This window comes from Ylistrum balloti, unplaced genomic scaffold (genome assembly GCF_031769215.1).
Source record: "Ylistrum balloti isolate Yb309-2 unplaced genomic scaffold, AGI_CSIRO_Ybal_v1 Utg370196, whole genome shotgun sequence".
Taxonomy (NCBI): Eukaryota; Metazoa; Mollusca; class Bivalvia; order Pectinida; family Pectinidae; genus Ylistrum; species Ylistrum balloti.
This window is the reverse complement of record NW_026782173.1, coordinates 2,644,306-2,659,776: the sequence shown is the minus strand read 5'-3', so window position 1 is coordinate 2,659,776 and position 15,471 is coordinate 2,644,306. Positions and strand designations below refer to the sequence as shown.

Below are 15,471 nucleotides of genomic sequence, written 5' to 3'. Positions count from 1 at the left end.
TCCACATATCTGCTATCTCCATGCCAACTATTTTGGCGCCGTTATGACACAGTTCCTATGTCCGTCATGGCTACTTTTTCGTGGCCTTCGCCAGCCACCGGAAGGCGTCCCCGTACCCTTGTTTCTTTAACAGACTACACATAAATAGTTGACACTCACGAAGAGGAGGACGTCCATTCTCTGTTTCGTTATATCCCGTCTCCTGGAAACAAGCAACGATTTGTTCTATCAGACACGGTAAATATTTCTTCATACATGTGATAGCAATATGACAATAGGAGGAGGTGAACTAAAGCTTGTCAGAAACATTAAATTCTTTCGACGACGGCTTAATTCATATGATATGGGATAAGATTGTATAGATATAAGGGGGAGGATAATATCATGTATTGTCCGTCCTCAACTTATGTTTGCGATGTGTTAATACAGGAAAAATAACAATAATAGATATTGTCTGTCCCCAAAAAATGTTATACAATGTGTAAATAACTGTGGAATGGCAGTTACACGTCCTGTCTGTTCTCAACTACTGATTTACCGCTATATAATGTAAATACAAGGAAAATGACAATAACAGGTATTGTCTGTCCTCAGTCATTGTTATACAATGTGTAAATATAGATGAAAATAACAAGTCCTGTCTGCCATCAACTGTGTTATATATAAATACAGGGATGACAACAATAACACATCTTGTCTGTCATTAAGTGTGTTATATATACAGGGATGACAACAATAACAAGTAGAGCTGATTATACCTTATACAGGCGACGTTGTAGGTCAAACGACATGATCAACTCCTCCTTGCCAATAGCTGTTCCTTTGTCAGTCTTGTTGCCAAGTATGAGGATAGGTATTGGAGGGATTTCCGGGTCATCAAGGATCCTCTAAATTGACAAGGGAGATACTTTTACTGATTGGCCACATTTGCAAACAACAGATAAAATCATTACAAAATTTTCGATTTGTGTGATTGTACAGAAACCAACAACTGATGACATTTGTATCAATCATTGTGTTTAAATCTTATGTTCAATTCAAATTGATTTATCAAGTTTGTCTTGTGACAGTTCTGAACGCTGTGTTTCGTGTGTTCTATTGTGTTAATTACCGTGAGTTCGGTTTTGCTTTCCTGAAGTCTCTCCCTGTCCGCCGCATCCACCATATAGACAATTCCATCTACTGCGGGGAAGTAATCCAGCCAAACTCTCCGCACTGTATAAAATAAACCAGTGAATGAATCAGAAACAAAAGGCGAACACTATTGTGTTATCTAGAATAATGCCAACTTTATGAGAAGTGCTGAAATGCACGTACTTTCAAAATGCTTTTACAACCCGTATATCGCGCCTCAAGTGAGCTTTTGAAGAGTTTTCCTCGTACACACACATACTGACATATATATTGATTTCGGAAACTGAAAGAGAATCTCAACAAATGTTTACTCATTTTTTTTCTAACAAAAAATGATTAACTGAAAATGAGCGATCTATAATTACCTTTTTCTTGTTCTAAACATTGTACTCACTTATTGCGTGGCCCCCGAGATCGTATGCTTGTATGGTAAGTCCGCCAATAGTCATTTCTTCACTCCCTAGGACACGATAAATGTCTGTTATATAACTACATGCAAATAGTACCTTACAATATAAATCTTAATACGAATACAAATGTATGATATGATAATAATGTATACTTGTACAATTATACATATTTGTACATAGACAATATTCAAACATATATCACTTACTTTACAGCAAAATTATACAAACTATTTACACTGATGTGATACGTAACTGCCCACATACAGCTGTATATGATTGTATAGACAAGTTGGGATGGAATCGGGATTCGAACCTTGTATCCCTCGTCACCGTTAGTCGTTTGATCCAGTTCCGATACATATAGCACTTGAGAGCGAGCCAGAGGTAATATTTCTGACACACTTTACTAATATCATATGCATTGTTTAATGAATGTAATACTACTTACGTGCCTGACCTGTTGGTGGAAACTGTGCTGCGCGCCCAGTCTTCAACATGTTTAATAAAGTAGATTTCCCGGCGTTGTCCAGGCCAACAATCACAATTTTAGCATTTCTGTTGAACCCTGAAAATACCATAAATACCATAAATAACATAAAAAAACTCGAATTCCAATTAAGATTAATGCGATAGCCATTGATTAGTAGTAACTTTCCGATGCCTAATTATCAGCCCAAATCCAAAACAAAACGCAGTCACATTGAGAGAGAAATAATCTCTGCTAAATAGTATGTTATTACACACTCTAAATATATTCCAGTTGAACTATTTAGAGACAGTACATTGATGCCTTTGTTGAATATTGACAAATAAGTGTGTTCAATCAATTATGTTAATCCGCTGTTATTGAAATAATCATAATAATAATAATACTAATTGAATGCCACAAACAAGCATATAGTCACCTGAACATTGTAATATATATGTATATACAATGAATACTTACCAAAATAATACAGGAGCGAATGTAACCAATCCCACAGAAACATGTTTTACTTGAGAGTGTTGTCCTTTATCGTTCTAGCTTGGTGTGTAAAAATTCTAATGTTTAAATTTTTCACCATCTGACATATTTATATACCCGGGATAACACATCACAACCGACTGCATGGTTTACATTTATTTCATATGGAAGGACGCGGTGACAGCAACGTAACATTCGGCCACGTGGCCAGGGTTAGTTAGAGTTATCTCCCTTACTACGTATTTAACATCGCTGAAACAAATAGAGGCATGCTATACGTAATTATAGTCTGTATAACAAATTACTTGTTAAATTGAACGATTTTATTTCATATATGTCAATATAATTAAAAGAAAAAATAATAAGACTGACATTAATTTATTGTAACAAAAGATCGGCATGCCAGTTCTACACAAACAATTTTATAATAGTATGACACATTTCTAATTATAGAATTCCAAGTCAGCATGCAGACATTCGTGATGTACTGTATCGACGTGTAACACCTTACATCGGCCACGTATCATGTAATTTTCCAAATTTAATACGTGATAATCCTATTCACACCATTGCAGCTTTGGTAGATATAGAACAAGTATCACGTTTCTGTAAACTATCAGGTAAGTACCTATACAATATTATACTGCTTTACAGCAATGTATAGCAGAACGCTTAAGAATTGGTAATTTTCGATATTTTCTGGAATTAAGTAATGACGCATTTTGTTTAAGATGTTATTAAGTGCCAGAGATGATTTAGACATTGTCAAGATAAAGCAATTATTCAAAGAAAAAAGATTGAAAATATTTTGCAATTCAAACCATAAATCTGCACTTTAAAGTGTTAAAATGAATAAATTTGCATAAACATTGCGGCGTAAAGCTGACAGTGTTTTTAAAACGAGCAGTTACCCGCTCCGCATAGTATTCGTTGATGTGTGTCATTACATACTAAAACGTGCAGGGTATCCACTTCATCATTGCTTAAGTACTCCTCTAGGGGGTCACCATTTTAAAGCCATATTTCTAATCAAACCATATGTTATGCCCCTCCCGACCACAGTGTAAATGTGACTTTCCATAAAACTCTGATTTTTCCAGTCATGCTTTCAAACCATTTAATCCTAATATCTTTTAATTCAAGCCTTTACCGTTGGCTTCCCGTCCTTGGAGTCGGGTTATACGTAGGACTTACGTTGAGTGTTATAAGCATAAAATCACAGTATCTCAGTTTTTCAAATTTTGCAATTTACTTATTTCTTCAGAAAAGTTAAGTATGACAGAGCCAGATCTTGGGAACACAACAATACAAGGCAGTACCATGTGCGAGAAATCTAGGCGTCAGCATCCCTCCAACGAATCCCTTAACGGTAAAGGAGGAATTCCGAGGTGTTATACGAGGCAGAAGGCCAACAAAATTCTGAGAGTACTGGGAGTGGTGGCCCTGATAGAAGGATTTCTATGTCTGCTGGCTGCATACGTAGATCAGACATGGGGCGTTCTGCCTACAGATCCTTTGTCCATCTTAGGAGTGGCGTGCATAGTGGCTGGTGTTCTCCTCACTATAGGATCTTTCCTTACCTTTCCCCGTTATCAGGACTTGTCTACCGATCGGTCTTGTCGATCAACGGATGAGATGCTCGGATGTGAATCAGTGTCTCCTCCAAGTTCTGACAATGACCAAGTCATAAGTGACGCGGAGACTCACACAGAAAACAAAAAAGACAGATAAAACGCGTGTGTGGACAGATCGAGACGATAGACGTCTCCAATAGTTTATAAATGTCCCACACCAAGCACACCAAGATCCGACTTTTCACATCACAGAGAAGGAGGTAAAATATAGACAAAAGGACAGACAACTAACGAAGGCTTGCTAAATGCGCCTGAATTGTTAAGATGTAACTCCCGTGTATTGTAAATGGTATTGAACAGTGATTTGTGCTTACATGGATGTGCGTCATTTTGCGATATGAAGTTTTCTGAATTGTCAATGAGTTGTTAAATAGGTTTTCGTAGTTCTCATCCCTTTGTGTGTGATAACGATATTTTGTATGTTTAATTTGAGGCGGATGCCGTAGGTTCTCCGTAATCACAGTAAGACAAGTCAGGGAGTAAAAGATGTTTGCACACATTTAAATTTTCATGAAATATAGTTTTAAGTTGTAAGATTGTAGTCAACATTAAAACTATGAATTGTGGTTGTCTTGTCAACACATCAATACTGAAGGTTTGCCCGTCAATTTATATGGAAATCGCCGATGTCTTTGTAATACATTTGTAATAATTTGTAGTAAGAAATGTATTCATGTTAGCATGATCTCAGTCAGGGGGGTATTTTGTTATGTTAAAACAATTAAAGTCTTACATAGTATTCTGTAATACTGGAACAACAGTGTTTGAGGGTATTCTGTAATACTGAAACAACAGTGTTTGAGGGTATTCTGTAATACTGAAACAACAGTGTTTGAGGGTATTCTGTAATACTGAAACAACAGTGTTTGAGGGTATTCTGTAATACTGGATCGTGATGATAAGTGGATGACAATATCTGTATCATATATTATGACTCATATTATCTTATTACATCATATAACTTCCCTGTCATCAATGTAATAACACATATTGCATTCAATTTTTATGGCACACATGTAATAAAAAGATAAATATGTGAGAATATCGTTGATTTGGGTTTTTTAATCAGTTTTATAAAATTATGTTTCAACGAATGTTTGTAAGTATCCAATTTTTGTGAAAAGCACAATCCTTTCCATTATACAATAGATTCAGGATACTCGACATGCTTGTTTTAATATTACCTTACTAGCTTTAAAATCTGACCTTCCTAGTTTTAAAATTTGACCCCGCTAGTGGTTGATAAAATGTAAAACGCTCAGGCTCATAAGTATTGTATAGTTTGCAGTTTATTTTCCGTCACCTTTTGCAACTTTATTCTTAAGTTAACGTTTTACTGATAAAGATGAATCAACATCGACAAAGAAATATGATAATATTATATCCCAAATAATTAAAACTATTTTAGAAGGAGTTAAATCTACTTATGGTCCATTACAATAGCTATACACTTTTGAATAAAGGATACAAAGTTTATGCACTCTTTTTATGAAAAAAGCGAAAAACAATTTGAAAAACGTCGCCTGTAACACAACCATTTTAAGACTACGTAAATAAGGAAAGTTCAGTACATTATTTCAGCTAAAAATCAATGTTACTGTCAATAGCTTCATGACTTGTTACCCATGAAACAAACAACAAACAAACCTTGCTAAAAATGTGAAGTCCAATACACTCATTTGAGCCACATAGATATAAACATATTGTTCAGTGTATTGTTAATGCAATTCTTATCAGCGCTTCAACTTTTATGATAGCCAAAATCTTCTAGAAGGTAGCGATCCAGAACTGCCTGAAACAACTCTCTGGAAACATTTTGCTTGTTGTAGGATTATCACACAGACCAACACATGCGAGCAAATAGCAAAAGGCTGACACGATATGAAGAGCCTAAGTACAGCAGCAGGCATACATCGACATTTGTAAAATTAATTTCGACATCCCGATTTCTTCTATGATTACTGAATATAATGAGCTGTTTTTAAAAACCTGATACCAAATATACTTTTACAAAATTATTTTTAAACAATACTGATCCCACTCCCAAAAAGTCGTAACACAATACAGCGATAGTGTGTCCAGTGATATTGTCAGGGTATGATATGTGATCATAAAGTTTCAATATTGTTTTAAATAACTTAACAAGCACTATGGATTATGATAGAAACTCAGATAGCAGTTATTGTCTCATCAGCTGTAATTTTTATATAACAGAGAAATCGATGCTAACTGTCCTTGGTGAAAGAATCGTAGGATCACGAGGTTCAATTCTCGCGCCTCGAATCGAGTTTCTAAGACTAATTCGTTTCCTCCTAAAACGTTCTTGTGTATATTCCGTAACACAGGAATTAGCTAGGAATAAATTCTCGTCTGGATATTCGATGTCAACAGTATCTGCACGACGTGGATAATACGTCACACGAGGCCATGGTAACGTCGACACGCCCACTCTGCGTGTTGTCCATGGTGCCATGATCTCTACCACGGTATCTCGAAAGACTGAGTTGGTGAAAGCGTAAATGAACGGATTATAAGCACAGGAGGCTTTGGCGAGTAAGGTAGGTAGTGCCGCAACGGAGCTATCAAAGTTGAAACTAGAAATAACCATTGTTGACATGACTGCGTATGGAGTCCAAGCAACCATGAATGCCGTCATCATCAGGAAGCTGATCTGTAACAGAGTTGATGGGATGAATTTGAAAAAAAATAAAATAAAATGGAACTGCACTGTAGTTTTAAGTAGAGTTCACAATTATTTTGTTGACATTTCAAGAATAAAAACAAAATAAGCAGGGGTTCACATAGATATGGAGAACATGTAAAATGGCGCTCCAAGGGATTACGATAATATATATTTTACCTTGACAATGGACAAAGGATTAGAACAGTTAGCTTCGTGACGTTCAATGTAGAACAAAATCATTCAGTATTCTCATCTACAAGTTCTTCGCGCATTAAATTGTTTTTGTAGTCACCAGTAAAACGTATATAAATACTTACAAACGTCACGCGTCCTTCAAGGTCTTGTATGTAACGGGGTGTGTATCCTTGACGAGTGCGACTTCCGTTTTTTCTGGAATCGCTACATAACTTCGCCCTCAGTATCATTCCATAGGAAAATACAATAACGCTCAGGGGAAACAGGTATACTGCCAGGATCAAGGCTACATTGTAAGTGAAGTCACTAATATCTCGACCATACCAGTTGACACTACAGGACACGGGTACAACTTCCACGACGTAGGATGACCAGCCCAAGAGTGGAGACAAAGTCCAAAACAAGGCAAACAGCCAGATTGAGAAAAGCATCTGTAATACTGTCATTTCCGTTATTTTTTTACCTAAAATATGTCAAGCACTATGTGTTTACACTGTGTCAACGTGCTCCCAGTATCCCTATAGATATAAATAATATAGTATACCATGCTTTCGTTTTCTTTCAGTTAAACAGATGTACATTGTTTATTCATTACTTGATTACTTTGACATCAATTTTGAATTGTAATACTTTATACTTTTCTTTAATTATCAAAAGGTTTTTCATATCAGCTACATACAAAACTTACGCATCGGTATTAATGATTGTTCTTCCTACAGTTACCCAGTAATTAATTGATATCCTAGTGCCGTAATGATACTTACGGTAACCATACTGGCAGATAATGATATACCGGCACAAGGCGAGCGCTGCGTGGGTCATGATGCTGCTCACGGCCGAGTTGAAACAAATAAATGCATATATCTTGCAGCCTATTGTTTTGAATATCCACCTGCCAATTAAGTCAAGGAAATGTTGTGTAACCAAATAATCGATGAAAAGAAATATTTTTATGTTAACATATACATTATCAAAACAACACGGAAAAAGATCAATGATGGAAGAGTAGTCTTGATACAAAAAATTGTAAATCACTAGGTTCAAGCAATAACAGACAACTGATATCTACAACAGATGTCAACAAGCCAAGATATTTAAACAGGTTTGGTTATTTCATAACTAGCAGATCTAACATAAAGACAGCTTTTATGAAGTGATGACATTTGGCTATGTGAACTGTTTGAATGCAGACTTAAGTTAGCTAAATTTAAATCAATACATCACCTCTGAAGTGACAATCAATACAGTGTATAATGTTTGATAGTTGTCAGCACATGTACTGAGATAAATGTATCCGCTTTGAATGACATACAAGAGGCCCTCGGACCTTATCGGTCCAAAGCAGTACTGTATTCTTGATTTCAGTTTCTCAACATTCCAACATAATTTCAGATTAATGGCACCAGTAGAACTGAAAGGTATGAACCGTTTATTTCGCGATGGCGGTTATGGCGGCGATATCAGATTTCAAACCAACTCGAAAAATAACAACACTAGGTCTGGGTCATCTCATGATCGTTTCAGACAACTTGGAGCTGCAGCAAGGAAGTTTAAAATGGGGATGCTCGACAAAAAACCTTAATAAAGTTCATTCGAATGTACCGTACCTTAAGATCATCATAAATTTTCAACATAGTTGATTCAGTCGAAGTGGAGAATCGAGAAGTCAAAATATGGAAAGAGGTTGGCCATGATGTCAATATTTTATTTTGTGTAGACCATTTCAAGATAATATTAGGTAACTTTAAGCTGAATCCTACCACTGCTGATTGTAGGTCACCCTGGATCTTCTTGTGGAATTTTTTATATACATGCACGTGTCCTCTAACTACGTAATCTATGTCATCTCTTGGTATTTTGTAATCACGTGTAGCTCTCCAACCATCTGTAAGAACCGTTTCTCCAAGTCTTAAAGTTAACAATTATAATGTAACAGTATAACAATACTATTAGTTGTGACCACGTGGTATATCTAATCGTGCCTTTTGTCTGTAAGTTTTACCTGTTGGAGAACGCTGAAACGGCGGTCATGGGATAACCAAGCAGGGAAACAATGAGGTCACTCACTGCCAGATTTAATACAAAGAAGTTGATTGGACGTCTGACGGACCTTTTTTTCGCGAAAACGATGATAATGAGAAGGTTACCAGCTACACCCAATACACCTGCAAAACAGAGAGGAACTGTCTGGAAACAATTAACAGCACGCATACAATTAAGTGTCAACTTGTAATTACCGATCTTTTAAGAAAATCAGTATATGAAAGCTAATATGATTAACATAATCATTGCAAACATACATTGCATGGTTGAAATTTAGATTACCATATATGACAAAGCCAGTATTGATTTTATCTGTTTTATTAAACATTATCACTCGGTGCGCAGTAATAAAACTAATCCATGTTAGAAATCACTTTCTGGCTGGCCAATTCAGAGGACAAATGGATTTCATGCCACACCCATTTTTAAAATGTATAGTATCGACAAAAATGACTGAAATACAGTAAAACAGTTGTAGGTTTGTTTTCGTTAATAACGCCAAATCTAATTAAATTAACGTAACTTCTAAAATAGTTAATATAAATCAATTTACTTTTCGAAACAACGTATACAGGGTATAGAAATTTACAATTTAAAAATTCACTATGCATTTAAATCAGGACATGAACTATGTTTTCTAGCAATGAGCTATTTCATCATCGAATGCTGTTTATTTATTTTAATGTTAATTGCTTTTCAATCATTGTTTTATTGAACACCAAACATAAGATTCGAATACCAAACATAATTCATAACACATTATTACACAATTCAATTCATTCTCGTTTAGTTATATACATGACTAAATAATTTCATTAGGCTTTCATTAAAGTGTTGTTAACATGTATTTGTATAATAACATAGCTACGTGAATTAATAGATAACTTATGCTTATCTCCCGCTCCATTCAACCCTCTTATCCTGGTATCAAAGCCCATTATAGTACACGTGATTTATCGGGAGAGAAACAGGCTTCTTAGAACTGAATGGTTCAATGATTTATCTAATGACATTTGACTTCATTATCTTAGTTCAAAAATGTTTCTCAATCTCGAAAATTAATATGAAAAGTTCTACCATCTGCATGTATCCTTCATCTTAAATGGCTTAAAACACTTATATACATATGTTAGTGCTCTATTGCTTTTAGCATTTTCATGAACTTAGCTGGAGTAAATGATCAGAACTTTGAATAGATGATTTATAAACTCCTAACAAAGAGTGAAGCTTCACATATAATGTCTTATGTAGATTCTAGAAGTGTTGGGACTGTACCTACCCTTTTGCAAAAGTTACTTATAATAAATAAACATCATTTATTCTATTCCTTCCATCCATCTATATATTATGCTATCATTTTTCGAATTCTACACGTATACTCCGTTTTCCATTTAAATGTATCAAACCGGTTAACTTTCTTTTTCTTTCTTTCGTTTCTTTTTTTATGCTCCTTATAATATATTTTTTAATATAGCAATCCTCTGCACTGTTTTATACGTAAACCTGATTATTTTTGCCTTGAATACTTTATTTTGCTTTTTGCCAGACAGAGGTGAATACTGTTGATAATCTTCTAAATCGTTACATGCGCTGCATAGGTCGTTGCCAGCTATTTTGGTTCCTCTAGATACTTATCTTGATGGCAATATGTACTTAAATAAGTTTTTGAATATCTTATGTCTGATATCTATTTGTAAAGCTACATGCGGATTATTTCCGTCCTCCAATCTACACTTTGTAAGTAATCGATTCATGTCTTCATTTTTTTTCTAAGGGTTTTCTTGGATCGCTTTACTATCTATATCTTTATTATTCAATTTTCCTTTTCTTTTTATGATTCTGTAATATTTAACCCACCCAGTTGTGTTTATTTTCGAATTTATATATAAGATATAGCTAATTTGTTTTCATCTTTTTTCAACATGTCATTTTTAACAATTTTATCTTCTACAAGACAAGATATTCCCCAATGTTTTATCATTAATTCTCATATCTTAACATGCAAAACGGTTAGTTTTCTTTTCAGACGTAGTAATCGTTTCATTAAAACAAACATACTTTTTAGTATTAAACATTTCTTGTTGTAATATTCATACATCAACTGCCTGCCTATTACTGTTAATCATTTTACAGGTCTATGTCACCCTCATAGCATTTATTTGTGATGCGATTTTCGTTTACTGTTACCTGCCTTTTTGTTTGTATCATTACATCTCGTTTCAATTATTCCTTTCCTTCTCATCAGAAGCTATATATCAGACATTGTAGTACCTTCACCTGTTCTGTACTTCTTACCTTTGTTCAAGCTATATCTCTCTCTCATTTCTACTCGTATAATACTGGTCTTTTGAGGTCACGAAATGTAGTAAAAACAAGAGATCACAAAACGTCGTAAAACCCGTGGCTTTGCCGAGCTTTGCCGAGTTTTGCCATATTTTGCCGTCTTGCCGGTGTAAGATAGATATGTCTTATCCTCAACTGAAGTGTTTTTATTTCTGTACGTTGGGGTAGATAGTATATCCCACCCATGGGGACACAGAATGTGGTGAAACCAGCGGCTGTGGGGTAGAAAGGATATTCCACCAGGGGTCACAGAAGGTAGTGAAACCCTAGGCGGTGGGGTAGAAAGGATATTCCACCAGAGGGGTCATGAAATATGGTGAAACCCTCGGCTGTAGGGCAGAAAAAATATTTAACCCGAGAGGTCACAAAACTTTGTAAATCCGAGGCTTTGTTTAATCTATCTTTTCAAATGTTTTAGAAAAATCTAAAAGAAACACGCGTCTATAATGAATTGTTCAGCATAGTCAATATCTTGTATTTGTCTAACATCCGACAAACTCCTAAGGAATGTATCAATTCTTGTCCAAGTTAATAACTTTACTCACAACAATTTTTAATACTGATGCTAAGACATAGACAGTTATTTTATGATCTATATTTAGTAGAGACTTAAAACTTTTGCCAATTTCTTTGTTGAAAGATCAATCCTAATTTGTATGAATAAGTAATTTCCCTTTGTCATAGCTTTCATTCCATAGTAAAGGACCCGATTTCTATAAGTTACCACATTTAACCCATTTCCTGAACTTCTGTTCTTGCTAAGTATTTCTATGTTCTTGAGATGCTCATCTAGCTCAGTTTTGGTTGGCTTAGGTTTCATAGAATTTCATACAAAAATTATGTATTCGTTTTGACAGTTCATTTGCCTTTGTAATTTGTCCATTTCTTGCTCTATTGCATGAATATTTTTCATTTGTTACCTGCTGTTTCCTAGTCACAAGAAAAAATATATATTCGTTTTCTTCTATTCACTTCAATCTGAAACTAATATGTATACTTTTATGTGAAGATTCGTTTCTTTTTCTTTTTCTATCTGTTCTCATTTGACGTTTTTAAATAAAGACAATTCTTGTGTTTACGGGTTTTTATTTGATGTTTTTACAAAATGTTATTTAGTTGTTCTTTTCTTTCTTTCCTTGTGTACATATTTATGATGGCGGCATATGTATAAACATCTATGATGGCAACACAGGTGTACATATCTATGATGGTGACACAGATGTACACATCTATGATGGCGACACAGGTGTACATATATATGATGGTGACACAGGTGTACGTTTATATGATGGCGACACATGTGTACATTTATAAGATGGCGGTAACTGGAGATGTTTTGGGATTGGCTGGATTTTTAAAACCTAAATTATAAACAATACTATGAGATACAGCTTATAAAATATCTTTAAATCCCGAAAATATCTTCAAATTGTCTTTTTTTATATGTTGCGTCCAGCTCTTCGCTGTTGTCTTTTCAAACAGAATAATATGTTTTTATATTGATTTACTAAATGGTAGAACGATCATTGGTTAACCATAGCAAAACGTTAGGTGTAATCTGTATCATCGCCTCCATTTGATAATGTCAGGATTAAAGGATAACGATAAAACGGATAACGGGTTGTATGATGGGAAAAAAGTATTATGGTGACCATCCTATGAATATAATACAAACAAAAAGGAATTATACACCAAACGAAATATAAGTAAAGTGTAACGGTATTTTGATATAAGCATAATTACGAGAGACAGACTCTTCACGGCTTAATCTACTGGCTGTCTACCGATAAATTCAACTCAACAGTTTGATTTCAATATTATTTCAATCACAATGATCGCGTTGCCCTGCTTTCATTGGTTTCGCTTTAGCAAATCTTTCTTTTTCTAAAAAAAAAGAAAAAATAATAATAATAAAACATGCAGACATCAGACAAGAAAACAAATAGATATAATATATAGAGATAATTATTTATCAGTAGATCTGAGTATATATATATATTAAATAATAACCAACTATTTACCACGGCAAAATGAAAGCATTAAGGTAGAGTTACGAAATGCGACGAACAATATCTTGTTAGCCTACAACTGCAGCCGTGTTTACACTAAATGTGATATATTGTTCTCCATAACGATCTTTTGCAACATTCCATCTACAATTACAGAGTCGTAAGCCTTGGCGTGTTGTGAGGACGTAAATAGTTACAACCGAATACATAGATTTACATTATATGTCAAACTAACGATCATTTCATACAAATGCATTGGATAATCTGACTTTAAAACAGAATTATTAACGTAACTAGATTGAAATGTTTATGATTGATATTTAGAATGATGTAACTTGTTTCCACTTCTTTGTGACCGCGAAATGCATCTTTAACAGAAAAAATGAGCAGTACTATACTTGTTGAAATATATTTGCATATCAATATTTTAAGTATCCTGAATGTTGTGCAACTTTACTGGACATATTTTAAGTATACAAATGCGCAACAGCAATAAAAATAGATAAATGTGCAGCGTTTATTGTTTCTGTTGAACTGGTTTGAGTAAAACTTACAACAGATAGAAATGAAGATGCCTATGAGTTGAAATCCGACTGGCTGTATATCGAGGATGTACTCTTCCCTGCTTCCATTAGATGCATTCATTTTCTCCGTAGGGTCGAATCTGCTTTTGGAATGGTTAGCGTAACCTGGCAATGGCAAGAAAAATATCCAGTTCGCTGGCAATAACTTGTTAGTAGTTGAGTAAATAACACTCTCCCATGTAATTATAAAATCAATCGGAACAATGAAACTGAATAATTAGAAGGCTTATTCTACATCTTCAGGCGTTCAGGCTTCATGGATAGAGCACATTATTGCTATATGTTAACAATTTGCATTAGTATGTAAAGTCTAACACTTTCCTACCTCACGTACAAGGCGTTTAGCAGTCTTCTCAAATCTCTGTAAGATGATGTGCATACTTAGAATGATGTGGTGATATCATGCTCTTGTATGATTTGTTTCGTACATAAAATAATGATGTGTGTGAACAAAACAGCTGAACGAGGCAGTATAATTAATTGTTTATGCAGCTTAATTTTTTTTGTTTGGCTCAAAGGTACTTATTCGGCACTCAATATGTCATATCAATGCCTATAGGTACCTTTTGGACTGTTTTAAACTCATTGCCTTAGTTGTCCCTCAACTGTTATGAATAGCAACCCGTAAATTTTATATTGGTGCGTGTGCATAATTATGTTGTTCCTGAAAGCCGTCCTTCCGTGTTATGGTAATTACAGCGTGTACGTTTGTAATGCATTCATATAAGGTTGTCAACTCTGATTCGGTCACCCATCAAGTTGATCCCTTTGTAAAATATTCAAGAGTTGGAACATTATCTCGTAACCTAGACTGACCCTCGATGAGTACAACATTGCTTATTACGTTAAAGCAAATTACTGAGGTAAAAAAGTAATTTTGTTAAGATGGTTTCAATTGTTAACATCATAAAGAATGCGACTATTAATTCCATTTAAGATGATTTCCAATAGCCGTCATATAACACGTGTACTCTGTGCTGATACTACCTAAAGTACATGTAACATAATAGTGTAAGAGATGTTCCTACTGACTGAAGTATAAACTCCCTACAGTCGGTAATCATATTCCCATGTTGGGAATGTCTATCGCTGTGATTATTAACGGTAGGCTTATATCACTCTTGTTGATCAGGTAGGAAACACCAGTTGGATCTTAGTAAGGGGGAAAGCGAAATACCCATGAAAAATGAAACTTGGACGTCAAGATGAAAGGCGAGTGAGTTATCAATATGCAACCTTACCAACACGCTAATAATGTTTTTACGGTCTGAAGAAGCATCAGCTGGCATCATACCTACATTTGTATAGTTTTGTATAGAATGTCAAGGCTTTCATATATGGTATAGAAAGCAATGAATGAAAAGACATTTTCATTATAAAACAACATTATATCTGAATATGATATTGTCATTATAACATTTGATGTTATCGTAGTAATATGATATCATCATGTTGTGCAATATTGTGATAAG

The 15,471-nt window shown here is 34.7% G+C and overlaps 2 protein-coding genes across 2 annotated transcripts; both read right to left on the bottom strand.

Moving 5' to 3' along the window:
* Positions 1–70: 70 nt before the first annotated feature.
* LOC132551426 (GTP-binding protein SAR1-like) lies at positions 71–2,533 on the bottom strand. Its single transcript, XM_060215564.1, has 6 exons — positions 2,491–2,533; positions 1,993–2,109; positions 1,529–1,594; positions 1,112–1,215; positions 759–887; positions 71–202 (listed from the first exon to the last, which is right to left on the bottom strand). Exons 1-6 carry the CDS (start codon positions 2,531–2,533, stop codon positions 71–73), a joined length of 591 nt encoding a protein of 196 aa, XP_060071547.1.
* Positions 2,534–6,345: 3,812 nt separating this feature from the next.
* Positions 6,346–14,378, bottom strand: LOC132551410 (rhodopsin, G0-coupled-like). The gene is made up of 6 exons (XM_060215551.1): positions 14,330–14,378; positions 13,970–14,104; positions 9,023–9,185; positions 7,785–7,912; positions 7,143–7,483; positions 6,346–6,813 (listed from the first exon to the last, which is right to left on the bottom strand). Exons 1-6 carry the CDS (start codon positions 14,376–14,378, stop codon positions 6,346–6,348), a joined length of 1,284 nt encoding a protein of 427 aa, XP_060071534.1.
* Positions 14,379–15,471: the final 1,093 nt, after the last annotated feature.